Source organism: Dermacentor andersoni, chromosome 2 (genome assembly GCF_023375885.2).
Source record: "Dermacentor andersoni chromosome 2, qqDerAnde1_hic_scaffold, whole genome shotgun sequence".
NCBI lineage: Eukaryota > Metazoa > Arthropoda > Arachnida > Ixodida > Ixodidae > Dermacentor > Dermacentor andersoni.
This window is the reverse complement of record NC_092815.1, coordinates 1028043-1055761: the sequence shown is the minus strand read 5'-3', so window position 1 is coordinate 1055761 and position 27719 is coordinate 1028043. Positions and strand designations below refer to the sequence as shown.

General features: G+C 49.4%; 1 protein-coding gene and 1 long non-coding RNA gene across 3 annotated transcripts in view; both read right to left on the bottom strand.

Moving 5' to 3' along the window:
- Positions 1 to 27719, bottom strand: part of LOC126543063 (golgin-45) — a 153048-nt gene that overhangs the window by 60976 nt on the left and 64353 nt on the right. For both annotated transcript variants that reach the window (XM_072286322.1, XM_050190216.2), the window contains exons 5-6: positions 19006 to 19134; positions 6968 to 7178 (exon numbers count right to left, since the gene is read on the bottom strand). In XM_072286322.1, the coding sequence (XP_072142423.1) occupies positions 6968 to 7178; positions 19006 to 19134 (340 nt within the window). The remainder of the gene's footprint in view (positions 1 to 6967; positions 7179 to 19005; positions 19135 to 27719) is intronic.
- On the bottom strand, positions 20030 to 23067 carry LOC140216053 (uncharacterized). Its single transcript, XR_011892690.1, has 3 exons — positions 20758 to 23067; positions 20510 to 20684; positions 20030 to 20410 (listed from the first exon to the last, which is right to left on the bottom strand). It is a non-coding gene; the product is annotated as an uncharacterized lncRNA (long non-coding RNA).

The following is a 27719-nucleotide window of genomic DNA, read 5'->3' as shown; positions in this document are numbered from 1 at the left end:
GCGGATGTCGAACAGCTTGGTTGCGCTTCCAATCAACCTCAAGAACATGCATCTGCTGTGTCCGCATTGTCTGCCATGCCAGGCGCTGCAGGCTATCGAGTCGATCAGCTGCGACAGCACCGATGTTCCTTTCCTGACGACATGACACACGATCAACGCACTCATCGAGCTACCACCACGAATCGGAATTCAGAAAACGTGTTTATTATTCGCAGCATCCCAGGGTTGACCCGAGGCTTACAACGTCGGTTGCGCATCGCCTGTGTGTCACAGCTGTCGCGCCTCAGGACACATTGCTCGTTTTTGTAGCCGGCGCCGACAGACAACATATGGCCCACCACGATCTTGGCCTAATTTTGAAGGTGACAGTTAGACGACCGTTGGCCGACAGACCCTGATACTGCAAACACCACAGGTGCGCCACCCTGGAATACTTTCCGTCAATATAGTACAAGGAGTGGCTCGCCAGCTTCAGACCGTAGCCTGACGCCACCAATCAGTCATCAACGCTGTTCGCCATCACCATGGCGATGTGCTATGTCACCACCGCCATCGGGAAACTAGCCGGCGCGGCCAATGGAGGTAAGGTCGCCGGACAGTCTGTGTCTCTGTGAAATACTCCTCTGCCTATATGATGGTGAAGAACAAAGTGCATGTGTTAATTGATAGTATACCTGCAACAGCATTAGTGGATACTGGTGCTACCGTTTCTGTCATGAGTGTGAATTTCAAAGAGAGGCTGGGTCGGAAAGTTATGCTCCCGTGGAATGATGGTGTGAGATTTTGTGGTGTCAGTGGAGAGTGCCTAGTTCCCCTTGGTATTTGTGTTGCAAGTGCTTTATTCGGAGGAGAATATCTTAAAACAATTTCTCGTACTACTGCGGTGCACTCATGATGTGATTCTCGGGATTGACTTTCTTCAGGATTGTGACGCATCCGTTAACTGTGGCACAGGCAAAATTACTTTGAATAGCGCGCTTCTCGCCACCCTTGCTGACACATCCTTAGTAGAGAGCTATTGTGTTGTTTCAAATGATTTGCTGCTACCGCCTTGGTCGCTGTCACGCATCCCTGTCAATTTCGCTGCTGCCGACCTTTCATCGTCTGACACACAAGTCCAACCACTTACGTCGAGACTACGCCAGCGAACGTCTTCCTCCTCTTCTCCTCGCCCAGCTCATGCCGTAGCAATATGTTGACTAAGGGCGTTATAGAGCCATCTTGCAGACCGTGGGTGTCCCCTGTTGTCCTTGTCAAGGATAAGGACGGCAGTTGGCACTTTTGTGCGGATTATAGACACCTCAACAAAATCACACGCAAGGATTTCTACCCCTTGCCGCATATTGATAACGCCTTGGACTGCTTGCAAGGAGTCGAGTACTTTTCATCGATAGACCTCCAATCAGGCTATTGGCAAATCTTGGTAGATGACATGGACCGTGAGAAAACTGCCTTCGTAACACCTGACGGCCTCTACCAATTCAAGGTTATGCAGCTCAGCCTTTGTAATGCCTCGGCAACCTTCGAAAGAATGATGGACTCCTTACTTCTCCGCTGTAAATGGTCCACATGTCTGTGTTATCTAGATGATGTCATAGGCTTTTCACCAACTTTTACGACTCGATCTAACGCATCTATCGGCTATTGCTGTTTTCCGATGCGCCGGCCGGCAATCGAACTCATCCAAGTACCACTTTGGATGTCGTCAAATAATCGTTCTTGGTCATCTTGTCAGTGCCGCTGGCGTTCAATCCAACCCGGACAAGGTTTGCACTGTCTAGAACTTTCCTGTTCCGTCTTCCGCCGCAGACGTAAGAAGCTTTGTTGGGCTATGCTCATACTTCCATCGTTTGATCAAGAATTTCGCCGAAACCACTCGCCCACTCACCGACTTACTTAAAAAGGACGTTGCTTTCACATGGGGCCTTGCACGAACCAAAGCCTTCTCTGCCCTCGTACGCTTGCTCACGGCTCCTCCATTGCTGGCTCATTATGATCCATCCGCCTCCACTGAACTTCACACGGACACAGGTGGCCATGGAATTGGGGCTGTACTTGTTCAATGGCAGCGTAATGCAGAGAACATAATAATTGCACACACCCGCCACCTCCTGTCGGCCACTTGGAGGAATTTTTCAACTACCGAATGGGAGTGTCTGGCATTAGTTTGGGCAGTTGCCAATTTCCACCCCTACATTTACGGCCGCACATTTTCTGTGGTTACTAGTCAACCCACCTTGAGCTGACTCTGCTCACTTAAAGACCCCACTGGACTATTCATCCTCATCATCATCATCTATTAGTCCCTTAGGGCCCCATGTGGGGTATTACATAGGGGGGGCAAAACAATAATACAAATCTCGAAGGAAAGGTCATGTACAAAGCAACAAAAAGCAACAACTGAAAAGACACTAAAAAAACAAAACAGGTTATTGCATAATAAGTTGCAAATATGGGTGGTTAGTAACTCTCAAAATTTCAAAGGGTTTCACTGTACAACAACGGATTCCGGGAGTGAGTTCCATTGTTCTATTGCAACGGGAAGGAAGGATTTGTTGAAAGCGTTTGTAGAACCATGAAGGCGTTGGATACTTAAAGAATTGAATAGACTATGTGATGAGCGCACGGGTGGAAATAAAAGCGAGGAACGAAGGTCAGGAAAGTTATAGTACAATTTATGGAGAAGGCAGAGTTGCGAAATTATACGTCTTGATGCTAAAAGGGGTAGCCCAATAGATAATTTCAAGTTAGTAACGCTGACAGTGTTGTCACAATTCAATAAGATAAAATGGCAGGCACGATTTTGAGTAGCTTCTAAAGTGCCAATCAAGTACTTTTGATGCGGATTCCAAATTGTAGACACACATTCCAATTCGGTACGGATGAAAATTTCATATGCTAGTTCAAGAATCAATGGAGGAGACAAGGATAGGGATCTTTTAATATAGTTAAGGGATCTTGAGGCATCAGCTGTTATTTATAGACCGTGGTTCGACCAATTTAGTTTGTTAGTGATAATAACGCCAAGGTAGCGGTAACTGTGGGCCTCACATAAATTCACAGAGCCTAAAGAGTATCGAAATTTGGATATAGAGCGTTTACGTGATACATGCATTAACTTGCATTTGGAGACATTTAGTTCCATCATCCAGCGTGAGCACCCCTTGTAAATAGAATTTAGGTCATTTTGCAGAATAGATTGGTCAGTGTTAGTAGTGACACGACGGCAAATAACACAGTCATCGGCGAATAGACGTATTGTAGATGATATGTCTGTTGGGAGGTCGTTAATGTATATTAGAAAAAGGAGTGGGCCGAGGACGGATCCCTGTGGTACACCCGATATTACTTTGGTAGTATCTGAACAGCGACCGCCAACACAGGTGAACTGGAGGCGATCTGTCAGGAAGCAGACGATCCATGACAGGATTAGTGGGTCGAAGTAAAGGCATGAAAGTTTGGACACTAGTCGATGATGAGGGACGCGATCGAAAGCCTTTGAAAAATGGGTAAATGGCCACTACGTCTCCAAGAGTATTGATTTTATGTTTAATATAAGACAGGCCATTTGCACAAGGATGCTGACTGCCTTTCCTGTCATCCTGAATATGATGCCATTGACACCGACTCTTGCATCCTGGCCATTTCTGATCTGCACAACATCCACATTGAATAATGACGTGATGACTGCTTACGTGTTCTCATCAATCGTCTCAACTCTGAACATTCGGAGCCCGTACTGTGCATGTTCATGCTTTGCGACGACGTTCCCTACCGTGGCAGCTTACGCCCTGAAGAACCAGAATTTTTACTCATTGTACCACGCCATCTCCGAATATCAGTTCTTGAGCAGTTGCATGATGACCCTACTGCAGGCCACCTCGGCGTTTTGCGTACTTACATCCGCGTTCGGCGCCGCTTCTACTGGCCAGGCTTGTACCACTCTGTGAACCGCAATGTTGTAGCATGTGTGCTCTGTCAGCGCTGCAAAATAACCTGCTGTGCTGCCCGCTGGACGCCTTCACCCCTTCGATGTGCCCTCAGAACCATTCTTTCATGTCGGTCTTGATCTTCTTGGTCGTTTTCCGAAGTCGAAATCTAGAAATAAGTGGGGTGTAGTCGCGACTGATTACGGGACCCGGTATGCGATCACATGAGCTCTGCGCACAAGCTGTGCAACTAACGTGGCAGATTTCCTTTTACATGACATCATCCTCCATCCTGGCACACCCCGGCAGCACCTCACTGATCGCAGCGCACCTTCTTGTCCTAAGTAGTTGAAGACCTACTTCACTCCTGCTCTGCCAAGCACAAGCTTTCCACTGCCTACCACCCGCAGACAAACAGACTGACAGAGCAGTTTAATCGCACGTTGATATAAATGCTGTCTATGTATGTTTCCGACGAACACAGTAACTGGGACAGCACGTTAGCCTTCGTGACCTTCGCCTATAATTCGTACCACCGCAAGACCACTGGCTTTTCACCTTTTTACCTTCTGTACTGCCGCCACCCTTCTTTGCCCCTTTGACACACTGCTTCCTTCTTCGACGAATACTCCCACTGAGTACGCGCAAGATGTCTTCGCCTGGGTTTGCACGGCCCACCAGACTGCCAGCTCCCGCCTCACTGAGACTCAGGCCACGTAGAAGATCCGGTACGACAGCCAACATAGGGACATTTGATTTCCTCCTGGATCCATTGTCCTCCTATGGACACCATGTTCCCCTGTCAGCTTGACTGAAAAGCTGCTGCCACGCTACACAGGGCCCTACATGATATTGCATCAGCTTGGTGGTGTCAACTATGAGATTGCTCCGCTGGACTCGCGTGTACCCAAGGACATTGTGCATGTGACCTGGCTGAAGCCTTACTTTGCCACGAGCTATTGTGAGTGCCAAGACACCGCCTTTCCAGGCTGGAGTAATGTTATGGCGCAACGAGAAGTGGCGCCAGTCAGAAGACGATTTGACGTGTAGACATGGAATTGGTCTCGACAGCCATCTTGTTTATGCATCGTTGTCTCTCTTGTAAATATTCTAAATACATCTTTTATATGACTTCTGCAACGTCACAGTATAAAAGGACCCCAAGAATAGAACATGAATGAGTCGATATACAGTGCAGTCCACTTATAACGATACCACATATAACGATATATCGGTTATAACGATGGGTCGACATGAGAGTGTCATTTTATGCATTAGGTCCATGGGGAAAAAAACCATTTATAACGATAGGTTATTCACCGCATATCGGATATAACGATCAAAATTTTGCAGTCTGGACGGCGTTTTCCGTGCCAAATAATCGTAACGTTTGCGTTGCTTAGTTCCCTGAAACGAACGATGTCGAGGCGAGGCGATGTTTACCTCCGTAAGTTCGTATCTGCCGCCATTAGCGCGCAGCGCGTCTCGCCCCGCCCGCGCACGAGTAGGCGCAGCCAACGTTGGCACAGCGCGCCACAAGATGGCGCTAGCTGCTTCATGCGCGTCGGCCACAGTCGCTCCGAAAGAGAGAGAAAGAAAAAAGGAAGCGACAAGCAAAGCGGCGCGGTGGCGCCCGTCCCGCGTCTCTCTCGCGATAGCAGGCTGACGCCACCGAAGCAGCGTGCAACCAACGGTTCAACCCAGTTCGAAGATGGCGCCAACAAAGCGCAAAGCTGTGTCGCTTGACAGGAAGATGGATATTTTGCAGGACTCTCGATGCGGCTTCAAGGTGAGCGCCCTCGTGAAGAAGTATGAGCTCGTCCAGTTAACGATATCAACCATCTTGAAAACCTCCGGGAGCACCGCGATTGTGAAGGCAGGAGCTATCAGCGGCCATTCCAATCAGCGGAAAAGGGGTTAGAGACGCCGATGTTGAAGAGGTGCTTTACCAGTGGTTCATCACCAATTGCTTCAAGAAGGCGGGCTTTGTGCGTAAGGACGAACTTCCCCAACCCGCTGAGACCCACCCGGTGGAAGTCGCTGACATAACCGAGCTCTGGGAGCTCGTTCCTACTGGTGACACAGGTGGTGTGTCGAAGGAGGAGTTTTTGACTGCAGACAGTGCTGCCTCGTTCTGCGATGAGGTCACCGACGAGGCGATCGCCGAAGATGTGCTGTCTCGACAGACGCAAAGTTGTGCGACGGTGGCGACGGCATCAGCGACAGTGACAACGAGATCGACAGTGGCTCCTTGACCCCGACCACGATGTCCACGCAAAGTGCACTGTCGTCGATCGACTCCTTAATTGATTTTATGCATGCTAAAAGATTGCCGCCAGTGTTCGCGCAGCAGCTGGAATCCATGCACACCGCGGTTGTGAAGCTGAAGCTGCCGCAAAAGCAAGTGCAGATTTCGGACTATTTCGGCGCGCCTAATCCTTCACACGGTCATTGGCGCTAGAAATAAAGTTTGTTTTTCACGGCCTACTGTATACATCATCTATTCTTTAGAGCAAATAGCGAATTCGAGTTCAGAGCTGCAAAGGTAAAGAGCGCAAACGGGTTAAAATTTTTTTTTTTTTTTATAACTGCAGTCCAGATATAGTGATCATCGGTTATAACGATCATATTTTTCGTCTTTCTCGATATCGTTATAAGTGGACTGCACTGTACAAGTATTTATCAGCAGTGGTACTTTAGGACTAAGGACCTTTTGTGTGGTAATTTACTCAGTTGTAATTATGCATTGCTATTGCTATTAGGCATGTAGTCCTTAGGCAGTGTTATTTTATGCATCTATGTAACTTACACAGTACATGTAAAACATAGTAGACGTGAACCTCAAAGTATTTGTGCATAATGGACACATGCTCTAGGTAGAATGCAGCAGAAGATGAGACAAGCAGTGGATACAAAGTTTATGACAACACCGACACTTAGGCAACGAGCTTCCACCTAAGAGCGGTAGAATGAGCAAGATTAATATCCATTGCAATGTACACGCTAAGCAAATGCAGATGACAAGGAGGGCTGCTTGCCTCGTAGGCACGATCGGTGCGGCGGGCAAAGGTTTCGGCTGGTGTGGCACACACCACAGGTGATGGGCCTAGCCGCAGGTTGACACTGCCACCATGTGGTGACGCCTGGTGACACAAGCTGCGTGCCATCCGCTGTGCCTGCGCGCTCAGCTGCAGCACATCACAGGGTGCTGGCTCTTTGGGTGCCTCTCCTTGCAGCTTGGCCAACAGCCTGCAAACAACATGAGGCATTGGCCACTGCAATAAGTACTCCCACTCACTTATAAGAAAAAATTCAGAGCCCTTCCACCCTGTGAAGATGGAAGTCCAGCAAAGCAGCACTATGGTTGGTTTTGCTATGTTGGGGTTTTCCTATGTTGCTACGGAAGGGAGAGGAGTTGCACTGCCGCAATGCACCCACGGCCAAGTCTCAGTGATCCAAAGACGGTCACGCATGACACACGTGGCACCAAACGGGTTCTCGATGAACTCTCTCCAGAACCTCAACGTCGCACCCGGGAAACGTTCCAATAATGGGACCTCGCGGACTAATGTGCGTTTTTGCACTGCACAATATGCAGTTGGTATGCGTCACGCTTGCGTTTCGCCTCCCTGGCCCGATCATTGTCAGTGGTATTCATTGGGCGGCACCACCCGCACCGACACTTTTGCTCACGACGGCGCTCGACGCGTGTGAGTCGCTCTTCTTCGGGAAGAGCTTCGCCGGCGCTTGATGTTGTCAAAGCGGGTGCAGCGGCACAGGTAATCTCTGCACAGCTGCCAGTCTCCAGGAGGTGCCTTGGGCGCCATATGCAGTGGAGATGCGTAAGGGCTTGAGAAAAGCTGTACGATCCTGAGTTCGAGCTTGTGTTCAAATTCGCTGTGTGCAATCTTGCAGCGATCAGGTGGTAAACAACGAGCTCGAGCGTGGACGGGCAGGCCGGTTGTAATGATATTGTTACGTAGGAAGACGCAGACGAAAAGCTATGTACAAGTATATTTACGAGGAAATACGCTGCGCATGGCCAAGAGGCAACAGCCCGCGCTAGCTTCTCATCGTCGTCTTCGCACTGCTCGCCTTTTCGTGATCGCACATATTGTTCCGTAGCACTACCCCCGGCTGCAAAAGCGCTGTCCCGGAGCGACTAAAGATCGGACTCGGAAGCAGTGTAGTAGGCCTTGAGCCTACTGACATGCACGACATCACTTGATGCCAGAAGAGAGGACGAGATTGAACCCACAGGAGCAATTTCTAAGTCACAGGCGTCACCTGGCGCAGCACGCGGTAGGGCCCTGTGTATCGCGAAAGGAGCTACTCTGAAAGTCCGACGTGACGGGAGGGCGACCACAGGAGCACGAGCGCACCAGGCGAAAACTGTACGTCACGATGGCGGGCGTTGTAATGACACTGCTGAGTGGCTTGTGAGGCCGTCAGTCGGGCACGGGCAAGCTGGCATGCATGGTCGGCGAGGGCGATGGCGTTGCGCGCATACTCGCTTGCTGAGATCGCAGCAGGAGGAAGTGCCGTGTCTAGGGGCAAGGTAGGTTCGCGACCGTACAGTAGATAAAATGGAGAAAATCCGTCGGTGTCGTGCCAGGAAGAATTGTACGCAAATGTTATGTAAGGAAGGGCAATGTCCCAGTCGTGGTGGTCTTTGAAAACGTACTTGGACAGCATATCGGTAAGAGTACGGTTTAACCACTCTGTCAGGCCATTGGTTTGTGGATGGTATGAGGTAGTCAGTTTGTGTTGAATGGAGCAGGAACGCACAATGTCAGCGATAACTTTCGAGAGGAAGTTTCGACCACGGTCAGTAAGCAGCTGTCGCGGGGTGCCATGAAGCAAGATAATGTCACACAAGGGAAAGTCTGCGACGTCAGTGGCGCAACTGGTAGGGAGAGCCCGAGTGATAGCGTATCGGGTGGCGTAATCAGTCGCGACGGCTACCAATTTGTTCCCAGAGGATGACGTGGGAAAGGGACCGGGCAGGTCTAATCCAACACGAAAGAACGGTTCTACGGGGACGGTGATCGGCTGGAGATGACCGGCAGGTAGCACCTGAGGTGTTTTCCGACGCTGGCAGGGATCACAGGCAGCAACATAGCGTCGAACGGAGCGAGCGAGACCAGGCCAATAGAAGCGGCGGCGGACGCGGTCGTACGTGCGGGTTACCCCAAGGTGTCCTGCAGTGGGTGCGTCATGCATCTCAAAGAGCACAGTCTGTCGTAGCTGTTTTGGCACGACAAGAAAAAGATCAGAGCCGTCAGGGAGAAAGTTCCTTCGATACAGAATGCCGCCCTAGAGGACATATCGGCGAACGGATGCGTTGGTAGGTGTTGAGCGCAGACGCTCGATAAGTGCTCGCAGCAATAGGTCTCGGTACTGCTTATGGGCGATGTTAGCGAAGGCAGACACAGAGAAAATGCCGTTGGCGCTACTACTGTCGGCGGCATCAGGATCGTCGACCGGGTAGCGAGACAGGCAGTCAGCGTCCTTGTGTAGACGGCCAGATTTATAGGTGACAGTATACGAATATTCTTGGAGGCGTAAGGCCCAGCGACCAAGTCTTCCTGTACGATCTTTCAGTGAGCATAACCAGCAAAGCGCGTGATGGTCTGTGACAACGGAAAAGGGTCAGCCATATAAGTATGGGCGGAATTTCGCAACCGCCCAAACTAGGGCCAGACACTCACGCTCAGTGATGGAATAGTTGCGCTCCGCGGGTGAGAGGAGCCTGCTGGCGTAAGCGATAACACGGTCGTGGCCATGCTGGCATTGTGCCAGTACTGCGCCAATTCCGTGACCGCTGGCATCAGTACGGACTTCGGTAGGCGCAGAAGGATCGAAATGGGCCAGAACAGGAGGCGTTGTGAGAATGTCGATTAGATGTAAGAATGCAGAGGCCTCGTTATCGCCCCACTGGAAAGGGGCGTCTTTTTTCAAAAGCTCGGTTAGTGGTCGTGCTATGGCGGTGAAATTTCTCACGACACGGTGGAAGTACGAACAAAGGCCGATGAAGCTGCGCACATCCTTGACACACTTCGGAACAGGGAAGTGCGCAACAGCGTGGATCTTGCCTGGGTCCGGTTGCACTCCTTTCGCGTCAACGAGATGTCCAAGGACGGTAATCTGGCGACGGCCCAATCGACACTTCGATGCGTTGAGTTGCAGACCGGCTCGACGAAAAACGTCCAGGACTGCTGAGAGGCGCTCGAGGTGCGTAGCGAACGTTGGGGAGAATATGATAACGTCATCCAAGTAGCACAGGCACATGGACCATTTGAAACCGTGAAGAAGGGATTCCATCATGCGTTAAAAAGTGGCAGGGGCGTTACATAGACCGAATGGCATCACTTTGAATTGATAAAGACCGTCTGGTGTTACAAAAGCAGTCTTCTAGCAGTCGAGATCGTCCACGGCAATCTGCCAGTAGCCGGAGCGAAGGTCAATAGAGGAGAAATAGCGAGCACCGTGGAGGCAGTCAAGGGCGTCATCAATCCGAGGTAGGGGATACACGTCCTTTTTGGTAACCCTGTTAAGGTGCCGATAGTCCACGCAAAAGTGCCATGAGCCATCCTTCTTTTTGACCAGTACAACAGGTGACACCCATGGACTATATGATGGTTCAATAATGTTCTTGGCAAGCATTTTGCGAACTTCTGCGTGAATAACTTGACGCTCAGCTGGTGACACTCGATACAGGCGGCGATGAATAGGAGGGGCATCGCCGGTATTAATGCGATGTTCTACAGCTGTAGTTTGGGCCAAAGGACGATCGTTAAAGTAAAAAATATAGTGGTAGGAAAACAGAACGCGGTAGAGTTCACGAGCATGCTCGGACGACAAGTCGGGCGCAATCATTTTCTGTAAGTCAGCGATGGTACAATTTGCCGACTGCGATGGTAGAGGAGCATCGGATGAAGTGTCGTCTACTGCAATGGGTGCTACTGAGTGATCCGCGAAGGAGCAAAGCTGGGCCAGAGACATCCCGCGTGGCAGCACTTGTGTCGTCAAGCCAAAGTTGACCACTAGCAGGCAGACGGAATGCGCCGTAATAGATAAAACTGTATGACGTACTGTGATCCCGTGTGTAAGGAGGTCGTCTTGCATAGGAGCCGCGATGTAGTGACCGTCGGGGACTGGTGGGGAAGACACTAGGTGAACGTAGGTCAGTGCCGAAAATGACAAGCGAACGAAGTCGACGGAACTGAGGCGACTGGGGTGTGGTTCAGCAGGATCCAGAGCAGGCAGGTCAAGGCGGAGAGTACTGGCGGAACAATCGATGAGAGCAGAATGTGCGGAGAGGAAGTCTAAGCCGAGGATGATGTCATGGGGACAGTGGGCGATGACTGTGAATAGCATGATTGTTGAGCGATCGGCGAAGGAGACGCGGGCGGTACACATATCAATTACGGGGGCTGTTCCGCCATCGGCAGAACGGACAACAGGCGTAGTGGCGGGCGTGATAATTTTCTTGAGCCGGTTACGAAGGTCAGCGCTCATTACGGACGAATTCGCCCCAGTGTCTATGAGTGCAGACACAGAAACACCGTCGATTTGCACGTCAAGAAGGTTCAGGTGAGTGGGCAACGTCAGTAGAGGATTTCGCGGCGTAGGGAGCAATGCAGCGTCACCTCGAGGCGCTGCATCATCTAGTTTTCCGGCTGGGAGCGGCGTACGAAGGGAGTCGGCCAGTAGGAGCGACGGGGCTGGGGAGAGCGAGATTGTCATTGTTGGGGCGAAGGCGAACGAGAATAGGAGCGGTTCGGTGCAGGAGAATCGGCGGCGGCGTTATCGGAGCGTGCGGCATAGGGATGAGAAGGGCCACCTGGGGGGCGAGAGTAGGCGGTATAAGTAGACCGGGTCGGGGAACTCCAGCGACTGCGACAGTGCCGAGAAATGTGCCCGATTCGATGGCAGTGGAAACAAATGGGCTTGTCGTCAGCAGTGCGCCATTCAGATGGGTTGCGGAAACGTGGACGGGGCGGAATCGAAGAAGCCGGGCGGGTATCAGGACGATGGGCCGAGCAGATGGTGTGAAGACCCATGTTTTCGAACTCTTGGTGGACAACTGCCTGGATCAGTGAGACCGTGACTGCAGATGTGTTGGTGGGACTGGAGTCGAAGGCAGCCGGATAGGCGGCCTCGATCTCACGCTGGACAATCCTGGTAACATCGGCAGTGTTATTGGGACGAGGAGTGTCGGCACAGGAAGATGTCGCTGGGGTCTTGGGCAGACGGGCAAACTGCCGGTCAATACGTCGGCTTTTAGCGAGTTCCAGGCGGCGGCACTCTTTTATAACAGCATCCACCGTCGCTACGTTGTTGCAAACGAGCAAGTTGAAAGCGTCATCGGCAATGCCTTTGAGGATGTGGGCAACCTTGTCTGACTCAGTCATGTGGGTGTCAACTTTGCGGCACAGAGCCAAGACGTCCTGAATGTACGTGACATAGGGCTCTGTTGACGTCTGAACATGGCCGGAAAGCGCCTTCTGCGCGGCAAGTTGGTGACCGTAGGGGTTGCCGAACAAGTCCCGAAGCTGTGTCTTAAGTGAATCCCAACTGGTGAGCTCATCTTCGTGCGTGCGATACGAAACTCTAGGTGTGCCACCGAGGTAAAAGACTACGTTGGCGAGCATAATAGTAGGGTCCCACCGGTTATTGCGGCTGACGTGTTCATACAGGCTGATCCAGTCATCGACGTCTTCCCCATCTTTGCCCGAGAATACGCCAGGATCACGGGGAGTGGAGAGAGTGATGTAGGTCGTCGAAGTGGCAGCAGGTGTCGGAGCCGGGGGAGTCCGGTTGTCGTCGCCGGGAGCCATGAAGGAAGGCTCGACGTACCGTCCACTGTGAAGCTCCGTGACGAGGTACAGGGAACGTCCACCTCCACCAGATATGTTACGTAGGAAGACGCAGACGAAAAGCTATGTACAAGTATATTTACAAGAAAATACGCTGCGCTTGGCCAAGAGGCAGCAGCAGCCCGCGCTAGCTTCTCATCGTCGTCGTCTTCGCACTGCTCGCCTTTTCGTGATCGCACATATTGTTCCATAGCAATATGGTGAGTGACGTCATGTTTGACTGGCAATAAGAAGTTGGCCGGTCGAAGAAAGGATGAGAATCGCTCAAGGAGTCTTGTGTAGAGTGGACTTTGGCAATGGGCTGTTGACCACCAGAAGTGGCACTCGCAAGGCTATACCAAGCACAGAAAGGTGCATTGTAGCATCAACGAGGTGTTTGCTGTGCATCTCAACTAAGAGATTGTAGTGGTGCAGGAAATCCTGTAGGCAGCAACAGCAATAAGAAAAATCCATCAGAATGTCCTGCGGAAGCCGATGTTGAAGGACAGTGCTTGTTCCCCATAGGTGGCAATGGGGGTCTTACTGGCAGATTGTGGGCTTGATTTGACTTGCCAGCGCTTGCAAATCACAATTGAGGATGGGATAACACTGACTTCCGCAGCAGTATCCACAAGAAAATGCAGGCCTGTGGTTTTGTCAGTCACAAAGATTAAGTGGCTGACTTTGGCACGAGCACCACTCGCCGCCTCCAGTGTTGCTGCGGGGAGTTTCCCTAAATACTACAAGGTGCTTTGCACGTTCACGCTGTGTTACTGAAGGCACGATGGTACCAGCATTCACTTTGCCCTGATGAGGATGGCAAGCTACATGAGAAAAAGTGGCCACGCGATGAAGAGTGCTGGCATCGAGGAGATAGAGTGGTGATCTGGGCTGACAGTTTGCAGATCTCCTCGCGGAATTCAGCACGCAGGCTTTGCAGGAAGGGCGAGGGTGGCACAGTGGATGCAGTTGAACATTCCATGAATGAAACCGTGGGACTTGATGCATCCATGACAGAGTCTGCAAGCTGGGCTAGCTGGGACACAGGCAAACTGCTAGCGGTCACCAGAACCATGTGGATTGGGGGTGGGCAAATGTTGCAGGAATAATTCTCGAAGCAAATCTTGATCAAAGGTGATTGCCTTGTCTCCAAGCAGCTGCTGAAAACGACACAGGAGCTGTGAAGGTTTGCGATCTCCAAGCTCTTCAGTTTGGAGAAACTGCTGTAGCCATCGTTGTTCCAACATTGTTGTGTGTTTGACAGGCTCACTTGCGAGGATATCGAAAGGGTCTGTTGCTGGAGGTTGATGGATCAGGTCATGAAGCTCGGTGGAAATCTCGGGTGGCAGCGAGGATATGAGATGATTGAATTTTTGAGTCTGCGACATGACCAGTGTAATGGCAAACCAGCTATTTACTTGAGTGATCCAGAGGTGGGGGTTTGCTGGCCAGTACTGGCCTCAGTGAGAGTAGCCACGTCACACTGTGGTGCAGGGGTCGTTCGATCAGTCATCCACAACAGTGTTTCCGTGCTGATCATTGGAAGCATTGTAGTTGTCGCCAGCCATGTCCGCTGTCCGTGGTCACCAATTTTGTGGCGTGCAAAATTGGTGATTAAAATGAGCCACTAATAAAGGGAAAATGAGACATCCACCTAAACGTAGCTAAGTGCTACAAAGGAAACCCATACGGGTTTCTCGAAAGAAAAACTTTGCAGTTGAAGAAAAATTCGTCCTGGTCCGGGACAAATTTATCTCTTTATTCATTACTTCCCTCCATATTGCGGGTTTTCGCAGAACTATTATGTCACAATGAGCCACAATAAACAGGAGTATATATTTATTGAGGAGAAGGCCCTAGCTGACGGTCGTTCCTCAGCAGATAAATCTCCCGACCACCATGTGCTGCCCGCTTCACTTCCTAAGCAATGGCCTGTTCTCAGCCAGCCGCCGTTCTCATCGTCCTCGATGTCGATGCTGCTAGAAGCTAATACAGTCGCCGACTGATTTTCCGGACTCCAAAAATTCGGACATGCTCGATTATTTGGTCTGCTTCGCGGCACCGCCATTCTTCCCATAGACCATAATGTATAACAACTGCCGAAAGTTTGGACACCTTGCAACCTTTCGTATGATTTTTCGGACACTCCTTGAGCCAACTCGATTGAGAGCACCATGCACTGACTCTGACCAGTTAATGGTTCGACTTGCTGAACGCCATTTTTGTTTTGAACGGAGCCTCCTTGCTGCCACACAAAGTGGCACTACTGAAAATCCCCGCTCATCATCATCGTTTCTGCCACGAACTACTGAACTCCAGACCTGCACAGATCTCCCTGCTCCAGCACACCTCGTCTAGTTCGCCTCTTTTGCCGCTAGGGAAAGAACGTACGAGCAGAGTGGTGCTAGTTATAACCTGTTCGCTGGCGTCTGCTTCTGCGATGTGTTCAGCGCTCCTGCTGCCATTTCGACAGGCACAAAGCGCTTGTATTGGTGGTAAATGAATAAATTCACAAATATAAAAAGAAAACAGAAATTTGCGAATGCTTTGCGTTTGAATTGTGAAACTGGAGGAGGAGGAGAGGTGCAAGAATTGTAAACAACGAGCACAGGTGGTAGCTGCAATGCTAGATCAACGGCAAGAAATTTCCTTTTCCTAGCCTCCGTAAAAGACTGGAAAAGTTGTTTTAAAAGATTCATAGGATAATCTAGCTTTTCTGAGTTGATTACAGATAGCCTAACGTTGTAGATGACATTAGGATTTACTGATGTGTGCCGTAGTGAAAGGCAGATGATCTGGTAAAAGTATTTACGAGTAAGTCCTCCGCCCGATATGTGCAATAGATGGATCGATTCTGTTTGAAGGAAAGGTGAGCATATCTTGTTTTTAATGTCGTTGGATGTCTAGCATATACTCAGTAGAAAGCTGGCAAAAGCGATCCCAGTGCTTTGAAACGTGCTGCACTGCAGGCCTTAAATCGTGTCACGGAACTCTTTTCAAACTGTAAAGCTAGCTTTTCTGCGTGGTACGGCAGCAGCATGACGGTAGTGCTTAAGATACGTACGCAGGGAAGCTGTGTGATTCTCTTTTTGAACTCATGACGGATTCATGGACAACATTTAAGAGCTAAATGAGTGGTAATCGTTCTGTCGTCGAACATTACGGTGGTTTCAAGTTTCTAAAGAGCGCAGAAACGGATTTTACAACATATACAATGAAACTGTTGCGTACGTTACGAACTCTATAAACAATGTGACTTATAATAATCTGCTTGAAAAAGGCAATAGGAGCGGCTATTTAACACTATTTCAGAGAGCAGCGAACTACACGCTCCAACATTTTTTAGGTTCAGCCAGTCAACTTTTGGAGCCAAGTGACCGATCAAAGCCTTGTGACATCACTGCCACTATGTTAGCGAAAATCATCAACTAGACAAGCAGTTCGTCTCAACACAACAGCCGCCGTACTAATTACAACACCGCACCAGTCAACTTGTAGAGTAGCAGCCGAACAGGTTATAAAAGCAACACCAACGGCCAATGATTGAACGATAGTGGGCGCAAGTGGCTCCCATAGAAACCGGATATCTGTGCAGGTTTCCAGTTCCAGTAGGTCGTGGTTTCTGCCTGGCTCGATAGAGTGGCTCGATAGAGTGGCTCTACAGCAGTTCCGGTTTTAGCTTAGTAAGTCATGTCAAGACAATCCAGCACCTGATTTGTTTCTTTGCGCACGCTAGCCTAGCACGACACTGCGAGTAGGCCACGTTTTTCGTTTGTGCGACTGGTGTCGGCATGGTGGTGTTTGCTTTGTGTGCTGTGTCGAGGTTCCGGTGATCCAGCGCGGCATACGGAAGCATTGCGTCAAGTGTCTAATGGCGCCGACAGTGCCCGCGCAGAATGCACTGGGGAATGCCGGAAAGCGGGTGCCGGGAGGCCTAAGATTTGTCGCCTTCTGATGTGCTCCCTACTGACGTGGAAAATGTTCTGCCGAGACCTGCGTAGTGATTGCATTGCGATTCCGGACACCGTCTCATTTGACAGTTTCACAGGTGCTGAAACTGCTGTACTGACATGCGCAGAACTCGACGAGGGCGAGATCGTTCGTCAGGTTTCTGCTGCGCCACCGGTCGATGACTCCGAGTCGGAAGATTATGCACCATGTGCTATGCTACTGTCGCATGCGGAGCGTGTACAAGCAGTGACTGCTTTCAGCCGCCTATAGTGACCGTACGACCCTCTCCGAGATTCAGGCTTATCTGATTGCACGTAAACGGAACAGTATGCAACAGCGCATTCATGATTTCTTCAAGCCTACTGCCGAGCCCGAATAAGTGCGTGGAAATAAAGGATTTCATTTTTTTTCTTAATCTGCTTTTTCGAACACCTGTTTATTCGGACATTTCCGCAGTCCCCGTGAGGTCTGAATAAACGGTCGGCGACTGTAACTCCAAAAGTGAAAGCTGGGCAAAAAAGTGACAATTTCATAGGTGCCCGATATAGTTTATACGTTACTATAGTCAAGTGATCTCTATAGCGTTTTACTGCAGCAGCTCAATGTTCACTGCAAGATGCAGAAAGTATTACAGTGAAACCTCATTAATTAACCTCTCATTGATTCGGAAGCTTGGATAATTCGAACTCGTTCTCTGTTGTCGCCAGACACCAGAGGACCAGGTATTATTTAAAGCAATCAAACTCTCATTAATTCGGACAACTCTCAGAGCTTGGCAAACGCGAAGTGGTGCAAAAAAGCAAAGACAAAGCTAGCGTCCAACCAAAATGAAGCAGTGGAGTCCACATTGCCATAGTCATCAGCGGAATCATACATGAACGACAGCAACGCCGGAATACTTCGTGCCTAATTGTGCCTTTAAAGCTTTATTTTTGTGCACACTGCCGCGGATAACACCGCATCGGCCACGTGCCTTTGTAACTGCGTATTTACCACACATGATCGCGTCGATAGCGTCCGTGGTTTCATTCGCAGCGGTTGCAGCAAACTAGTTTTATGTTTACTCAGTGTGCACGTCGGCCATGTGCTTTCAAAACAACATAGTTGACATCTATGATTGCGTCGATAGTGACTATATAGTGACTGCTGTTTCGTCAGCAGTTGTTGCAGTAAACGGTAGTTTCGTTTTGACTTGTTGCATGGGTCAGCCGCATGCCTTCAGAACTGTAAAGTCGCCGTCAATGATCACGTCAATAGCGGCCGTGGTTTCATCTGCAGTGATTGTAGCAAACAGTAGTTTCGTTTTGACTAAGTGCATAGCTGTCGAGGATGAAGGGCCCCAGCTACATTGTGATGGACAGACAATCTGTTAGCCACCAGCTCACTAGTGAAAAAGTAATTGGGATGCACGCAGTAGCGAAAAGAGTGTCTGGGATAACGCGCATCGCGACCAGTCTGTGAAGGAAGTCGCGAAGCCTTTACTGCTACAAGCTCTAACCAGTCAAGAGATGACGAGAATTGTAGCTCCGCCTTGCTTTTGTGCAAAATAGAAACGAGGTTTGCCGATTCATTTACTAAATAAAAGTGTGTTGATGTAGTAAGCATTTGTTTATTATTTTCTTGATACCCTCGATAATTTGACATTCTGTTAATTCAAACATTCTTCTTTTTTCAGTTCTGTGAAATCTAAATTAACGAAGTTTTATTATACTGCTATACAGAGGCGTGGGCTACCAAGTCCTTGATGTCAAGAAAGGCTGGGCGCAAAAAGCGAATTGTTACCACAAGCTGCTCCCTTCAGTTACTATCGCGTCACAGCACAGATGCTGGCAGTTTCAGCAGAAAATCCCTCTCCACTTCCATGTTACTGCCATTGTGCAGGCCAGCAATGGGGAAATGGGACGACGCTTGACGTGGTATGCGACATGCAAGCCTTGGCAGTTTCAGAAGTGCTAGCAAAGCCGCTGGTGGTTTCAGTTCTCCACTTATATCATAGCACCTGATGACAATGGCAATAAGTGCATGCTGCTTTGCATCACGGCTCAAAAATGAAATTGCGAATAGACACACAAAATAACAAGAAGCATTTTGGTACCTGAATATAAAGAAAACAGGGGTTATGCACGTCAAATTCAGGGAAATAAACATTGTGTTATACTATATGCTGGCTTTTACGCTCCCTTTCAGCACATTTTGATGTCAGTAACACATAGCCCTGACACACAAATATGTCAAACCCTGGTGAGGTAGGCAAAGATGCGCACCGACAAGTGGCCGTCAGGTTCGCCTCCAGATGCTGGTGCTCGCTGACCATCCATTGCAATGCCTCCTGGAAGTCATCACACTGGCGCATGAGCCGGGCCTTGCAGCTAGCCAGCTCATCCACCAGCAGGCTGCAAGCATCAAGAGATAAAAGTGCATTTGCCTGTCATCCCAGTGTGCACGTCCCTTTACATTTTTAAACAGACCAGGATACCTTGATTGAGATTTACACTACACCCATATGCGCAGATGATTGTGAAGAGAAAAATTATTCTGGGACACCGCATGTCTCAGCATTTGCAACACCAAATCTACACTGTATTATAATGATTAAGCTGAAAATGTGCTCCAAGTGCCTTAAAAAAAGGTCATTTTGTAAGCGTGTAAAATAAGAAAGGAGGCCTCAAGCAAAAACGGAAGTTTATGAGCCATCTCTCATCTTTACCACCACCAAGAGCTCTCAACGTTTTGCGACCCCTCATTTCTCAAAAATAATTTCTCAAAAGCACTGTCTTGCCTTTTGTGGTCTTCTGCAAAGGGGATTAAAACTTAGAATGTGATTTGCAGTGCAACATTTCAGTAATCTGTGCCAATAGACATGGTCACATTGCAATGAGCCCATGTCAGAGCCAATTAACCTAAACTTGGCAACTCAAATTACGAGTTCTAAGTTCTCCCCATCAGCAGTCATATGCATAATGGGAAAGTAATGTCGCACTACTGCGTTGTCTGCAATGAATAGACCATCCGGCTACACTCAGCTGCTGACATGGCACACAAACATTGTTCACACTTCAGTACTGCTGCCGAGCATTCCCAGCTGCAGGGCTCATAAAGAACATTTGACTCAAGATTAAAGGACAATTCAAGAATTTCAAAAATGTCGATGGCCGAATTTCAAGGAGAGGGAAAAAAAATCTCATTTGTACCAGAAGAACTAGAGTTTGGCCTAGTTGGTGTTTACTGCATATCACCTTGACTGCTAATAAAGACGAGGACAGAGGAAGAGAACACAAAACGATGACATGGGTGGTAACTTTCCACTGATTTATTCACGGCAACATGTAGCAATATATAGACAAATATAACATGTGCAGAACGCAGCAACAAGACCACTCATCAGCCTAGTGGGGCAACCACTAATAAAAAATATCTCTGAGTGAAACAGCCTAATGGAAGTGCTATCACTGACAGTCTTGGCCTCTCTTTCTTATATGATATGCCTCTATCAGTTCGTGTGCAGTCTGGTCCTGTCTTCTCCCCGGAATCTTTTATCTCCTTGAAACATGGTCTACAGGAGCAGGCATTACAGTACACAGGCAAGTGCACCAATTTGTCATAGGTTGTACCTTTCTCGACTGCATTTTGCTCAGTCACATTCAAGACTTCTATGAATTGCTCGAGGATCTGAAAAAAAGAAGTTTCAACAATTCACGATAATACAAAGCAAAACGACAGCATATGCAAGATCAAGCTTAGGCTCCAGGATGAGAGTTGGCCACATGCCTGTATCTCTTTGGGATGACGGCTGATTCCCCTGCATGGAAGCTTGACGTTGAGTGCATTAAAAGCATTGTTCAGCATTCTTCTGAATGTCTCAAGTCCCTTTACAGTCTTTCAAGCAAGGGACATTTGCTTCCCTGTACACATATATTCCAATTGATGTCCCACAGCTAAAAACCTGTGCAAAAGAAGAGAGAGAGAGAAATTGTATTTTTCAAATTTCGAAGTGCTTTGACAGCAACAAGCCATACCTGTGTAGCCAGCCCGACGCTCATTTCGCACAGTTTGTTCGGGTAACATGTGCTTCGGTGAGTTTTGGCACAACACCTACGTGCTTCTTTTTATGTTTCTTATAATGTGACGCAATGCTGAAAGTTGATGTGAAGGTCGCCAGCCTGGAAGTAATGAAAAGAAATTGTTAAATTGTTTGGAAAATAAACACATTTTGTTTACTTACCATTCCATAAGTGTGCTTCCTCAGGTGATTTCGTATTGCCACATCCTCTATGGTCACCGCGGATATGTGCCAGGTGATGAAAAAGACGCTGAAGTAGTGCACGAGTAGAAAAACAGAGACGACAACGACGTCACGTTGACTGCTCTGATAAAGTGCTTTTACACGTCCTCGACACCGGCTTTCCAGTCTCCTACTAGGCTGTGACACTGGTGGAGGTGCTGGGTAGGATTGCCTCATGCTCGGCACCCCTTCGCGGAGCCATACATCGAACACAGAATCACCTGCGTTCGTCGAAACTCCAGTTCACCGGTACAGTCGCCGCCTGCTAGGCCTGACGCCCGAGTTCAACCCTTTGCGGGACCCTGCAGGAACGCGTCTACCTACTTCTGCCATGGCTACTGCAACTCCATCGCAGGTGACGCTACAGAATCCTAAGATCCCAGAAAGTTTCCATGGTGACGCTTTTGAAGATGCCCAAGATTGGCTGGAGCAATTTCAGCGTGTCGCCAGTTATAATGACTGGGGCTCCCAGCAAAAGCTGGCTATTGTCGATTTTGCGCTTCAAGACAGTGTGCGGACATGGTTTGTGAACCGGGAGAGAAGTTTGACCACATGGGATGCCTTCCGCACCCAGCTGCTAGACACATTCACTAGTAGCAACAGAAGAGACAACGCGCAGCGCCTACTCGAATCCCGCATTTAAAAACCAAACGAGAGCGTTGCCATGTTTGCAGAAGATATGACCCGCCTTTTCCGCAGAGCAGACCCTGAGATGGCCGAAGAAAAGAAGTTACCGCTATCTCCGACGCGGAGTGAAGGAGGAACTGTTTGCCGGACTCGTGAGGAACCCACCGACGACAGTGGCTGAATTCACCAAGGAGGCTACCGTTATAGAACGGGCACTACAGCAACAGTACCGGCAATATGATCGCAAGAACTCACCGGTGAATGCTTCAATTCTACCCGAGAGCTGCGGCACGTCTCTGCGTGAAGTCATCCGAGAGATTGTGCGAGAGGAGATCCGGCAGCTCGGGATTTCTCCTATGGCACCAGCGGTGGCTTCTGTCGCTGATATTGTTCGGGAGGAAGTGCGACAGGCCTTTTCATCGCCCGACCGGTAGGCGGTGCCACGACGATTAACTGACGCGGAAGCTGTCTCTCATCCACCTCCCGCCACTTCGATGCTGCTGACACCGTCAACCACTACAACGCAGCCATCACCGCCACCTCCGACGCCCTATTTTCGACAGTCACAGCCGCCGCCAGCTATGCCGTATCACCGCCAGCCAATCGCTGCGCCTCGGTCTTACGGTGAATCCCCTGCCGGCTACCCACTTCGAAAGACCGATTTGTGGCGCACCGCTGACCGCCGGCCGCTATACTTTCATTGAGGCGAAGCAGGACATGTTTACTGCGCGTGCCACTATCACGCAGCTGGGTATCCAAGGTTTCCCAACTGCAATTACCCTGTGTTTGATGCTGCACGTACCTGCGATAAAAATTCTACAAACTTTCGGCCGGAAGGTTCAGCGACGCCTCCATCGCGTTCCCCTTCTCCAGCTCGTTCCCCTTCTCCAGCTCGTTACACCCCACCTACCTGTCACGATTTTCCTGACACCTCTAGGGGCAGGTCCCCTAGCCCGCGCCGGGGAAACTAGAGGCAGCGACCTCCGGGGGTGAGGTTGCAAACCGTCTAACTTTCCAAGAGCCCCCATCAGCGACGACCGACGACTCTAAAACTCCGATGACTCCAACCACACCCCCTGTAACCGACGCCGTCAGTGCCGATCTTGTCGTTTGCATTGACGGCCACCAAGTGGCCGCTCTCGTCAATACTGGTTCCCATTTTTCGATAATAAGTCAAAAGCTGACCGACAGGCTGAGAAAAGTGAAGAGCCGTGGACCGGGCCCAACATCAGAACTGCTGGCAGCCAGTTGATGACGCCTATTGGAAAATGCACAGCCAGAATAGTAATCACCGGTGCAACCTTCGTCATTCTCTTTGAGTGCTGCAAGGAACTTATATTGAGGATGGATTTCTTGAGAAAGTACGGTGCAGTGATTAATGTCTGTGACCTCATCGTCACATTTGCTACGAGCTCAGACGAAATCGACCCCGTGGAACACCAGTGACCCCGCTTACGTATCGCTGACGACAGCGTCGCACTTTCGCCGCGAAGCTGTTCCCTCGTACCTGTTATCTGCGACAACTTGAACACCGGGACTGGCGTCGTCGAACACATCGATGCTCTGGTACTGAGTCAAGGCGTTTCCATCGCCAGGGCCGTAATTAACGTACACGACGGACATGCTGAACTTCTGCTGATGAATTTTACCAGAGAACGTCGACACATTGTTAAAGGCACGGCTGTTGCTTACTTCGACAAATTTACCTCAGTACAAGACTACCTCTCAGTGGAGAATGTGATGTCCACCGTGGCTAAGCCTGCCCCTGTGGTTGATATCAGTCCCAACTTGTCGCCCATCGAACGCAACAGCCTTCTTGAGCTCATCGATGAGTTTAAGAGCTGCTTCTCATCCACGTCACGAGTCAGCCAGGCGCCGCTCACTAAGCACCATATTGTCACTGAAGCCAACGCCAGACCAATTCGGCAGAATCCTTATCGTGTAGCACCGGAAAAGCGCGAGGCAATACAAACCCAAGTGGAGACGATGCTTGAGGACGGGGTTATTCGGCCATCTAAGAGTCCTTGGGCATCGCCTGTCGTATTGGTGAAAAAGAAGGACAGTAGCCTGCGCTTCTGCATCGACTATCGAAAACTCAACCACATCACAAAGAAAGACGTTTATCCGGTACCGCGTATTGACAATTCGCTGGACAGGCTACGAAACACACGTTACTTTTCGTCAATGGACTCGGAAAGCAGCTACTGGCAAATAGAAGTTGATGAGAGAGACAGTGAGAAGACCGCTTTTGTGACGCCCGACAGACTTTATGAATTTCAGGGGCTCCCCTTTGGTTTGTGTTCTGTGCCAGCAACGTTTCAACGACTAATGGAGACGGTACTGTGAGGCCTCAAATGGCAAACCTGTCTGGTGTACCTCGACGACGTGATTGTTTTCTCTGTCACATTTGAGGAACACTTACGGAGACTAAAGACAATCTTTGAAGCAATACACTCGGCTGGTCTAACTGTAAAACCTGAAAAGTGCCATTTTGGCTTTGAAGAACTTCAATTTCTCGGTTACGTTGTTAGTCGTGAAGGTGTCAGACCTGACCCTGATAAAATCTCTGCCGTTGCTAATTTCCCAACGCCGTCAGATAAAAAGCCCGTGCGACGTTTTCTGGGCCCTTGCGCCTACTACCGACACTTTATTGCGGAATTTTCGTGCATCGCATGGCCATTAACACATCTCACCAGAGAAGATGTCCCCTTCGTGTGGGGCGAAGACCAGCAACAGGCATTTCACGACTTAAGGCATCGGCTGCAGACGCCTCCCATGCTCACACACTTTGATGACGACGCTCCTACGATTCTTCATATCGACGCTAGTAATTTCGGCCTTGGCGCAGTGCTTGTACAGCGGCAGGACGGCACCTAAAGAGTGATTGCTTACGCCAGCAGGACACTATCAACGACAGAGGCTAACTACTCCACTACAGAAAAAGAATGTTTCGCACTGGTGTGGGCCATCCTGAAATTTCGGCCATATTTGTATGGTTGGTGTTTCACCATTGTCAGTGATCATCATGCACTTCGCTGGCTGACTAATTTAAAAGATCTAGCTGGTCGGCTTGCGCGCTGAAGTCTTCGGCGCCAACAGTTCGACTTCACGGTTGTCTACAAATCAGGGAAACGACACACCCACGCCGACTACCTTTCTCGGTCTCCTGTTGAGACTGCAGTGCATGACGATGATGACGTGACTTTTCTAGGTGTGCTAGATACTGTCGCCGTTTCACGCCACCAACGCAAGGACGCAGAACTGGTTCCTCTTTTCGATTACTTAGAGGGAAACGCAAGCAGCGTGCCGAGGTTATTCGCAAGAAGGCTGCCTTCGTTTTGCTTGTGCCACAACATTCTCTATAAAAAGAACTTTTCACCTCGTGGCAGCAGCTACTTACTCGTCATACCCGCATCTTTTTGCGACCAAATCCTACGTGCCTGTCACAACGACCAGACCGCTGGTCACTTGGGCTACACCCGCACATTGGCAAGAATTAGGCTAAAGTACTATTGGCCAAGACTTGCGTCGATCGTGAAATGCTACATACAGGATTACAGCGAAGGCGCCAAATAAAACAACGGACGCAGGAAGGAGACAAGAGACAGCCATGTAGGCGTGTCTCCTTCCTGCGTCCATTGTTTTATTTGGCGCCTTCGATGTAATCATGCATAACCAGCTCGCCCACCAGCACGTGCTCAGTTACATACAGACATGCCTAGATTGCCAGTGCCGCAAAGCCCTACCCGGCAAGCCAGCTGGTCTACTGCATCCTGTTCAGATACCGCAAGTGCCATTTGAACAAATTGGCATGGACCTTTTAGGTCTGTTTCCACTGTCTACTGCCGGAAATAGATGGTTAATCGTCGTCCCAGATTACCTTACTCGATACCCTGAAGCAGGTGCTATCCAACGTAGAACAGCAGCCGAAGCAGCGCGATTTTTCATCGAAGCCATCGTCCTAAGGCATGGCGCTCCCGCAGTGGTCATAACAGACAGAGGATCTGTGTTCACGGCTACGCTTCTGGACACCGTCTTGCGACTAACTGGTGCCACTCACCGAAAGGGCACGGCTTATCATCCCCAAACCAATGGGCTGACAAAACGTTTGAATAAGACTCTGGCAGACATGATGAGCATGTACATCGCAGTCGACCACAAGAAATGGGACGAGATTTTACCAAACGTTATATTTGCGTATAACATGGCGCGCCAAGAGACAACACATGCGACACCTTTCAACCTCGTTTACGGCCGGGAAGTGACAACAATGTTGGACACAATGCTGCCACACGAGTGCGGTGACGACGAGACTGGTGCCGAGGAGTTTACGCAACGCGCAGAGGAAGCCAGGCAGTTTGCACGTTTCCGAATCCAAGAACAACAGGAATACGATGCCCGACACTACAATATTCGGCACAGACCTGTCACATACAACGCCGGTGACCAGGTGTGGGTCTGGTCTCTGATTCGTCTGCGGGGGCTGTCTGAGAAGCTCCTGCGAAGGTACTTCGGCCCGTATACAGTTCTGCGCCGCATCAGCGATGTTAATTATGAAGTTGGCCCCCATAGCCATAACTGCTCCAAACGCTGGTGGCATCTGCCCGAGGTTGTGCACGTGCCTCGCATGAAGCCATAAATTTCCTCATGACCTCAACTTTGCACCGTCTGTGCACAGCCTTCGGACGTTGGTGCATCGGGACGATGCCTTTTTTTTCAAAGGAGGGGCAAATGCCACATCCTGTATGGTCGCTGTGGGTATGTGCCAGGCGATGAAAATGACGCTGAAGTAGCGCGCAAGTAGAAAAACAGAGACGACAACAACGCCGCGTTGACTGCTCTGATAAAGTACTTTTACACGTCCTCGATACCGGCTTTCCCGTCTCCTGCTAGGCTGTGACAGTATGCACTTCACAATATGTGGAACATCACAAATGAAGTAGATAATTTGCGACGATTCCCAGAGAGGCTCAATGAAGTGGCTTGTCGGATCCATTTTTCCTAACACAACGAGCTGGCTCCACATAAATCTGTTGTTGCCAGCCCTATCACTGATCACAGCCAGCACTGAGCCATTGTTCTCATGCAGTTCCAGGATGCCACTTATTACCAGTTTTGCAAGAACTTTTCCAGGAGCTGTTTTTTTTTGCAGTAAAGCTAACTATTGGCTGCACCCCGTCTTCAAACAATGGCACAAACATCAGCATCAATGCATGGTCAGCAAGATGAATTGCATTTGGTGCCATGGCTTCACCATAGTTGATTAAGCCATCCATTTTGCATGAGGCCTTATTGAAGGAGACACCTTGCTTGAACTTTATCGCATCAAGGAGCAATGCACCTAGCCATTGTAGGTTACTTTTGTTGCTGAAATGGCTTCTGATGCTTTACAATGCAACTTGGTTGAATCCATACTTGAATGGTATTCCTGCTACTATTCGGCGAAGCCGCGCCTTTTATGGCAGTGGTAGCAGCTGCAAATCAGCCATTAAAGTGTACTGTATTTACTCAATTCTAACGTGCCCTCGATTGTAACGCGCACTCTTTTGCCGTGACCTAAAAAAAAAAAAGAATAGTCCCTTACAGCACTGCGCAACTCATTCTTTCATACAGAAATACAACTTTCTCTCATTTCCAAAATACAAGGATTCACTCCCAATGAACTGAAGTTGTGATAAAAAAAAGTCACTATTTCGCCCAAAAGGCGGAGCATCGATTACGAGAGCAAATTAGTAGACAACTATATGAAAAGTGAGGATAGTAGTTTTATCGGCCATATAAACTTTTAAACATTTGCTTACAAGCTAAATTAACAAACATGGTGTCATGTGTGCACAAGCAAACATGAACACGTCTCACTCAATGACCGCGGAAACTCTTTTATCAAAACGCTGGAGCGAGAAAGTGCGGCAGCAGGAGCGAAGGAATTGACCTTTATGCGGCTTCTCGCCTCAACGTGAACTAAGCGACAAGAACACAGCGCAGTGTGCCTAGATGCGTAGACTCTTGTCTCCATCGCAGATCACTTTCAAGATAAGGGCCACACGGCCACGCCGTATGGAGCAGCTA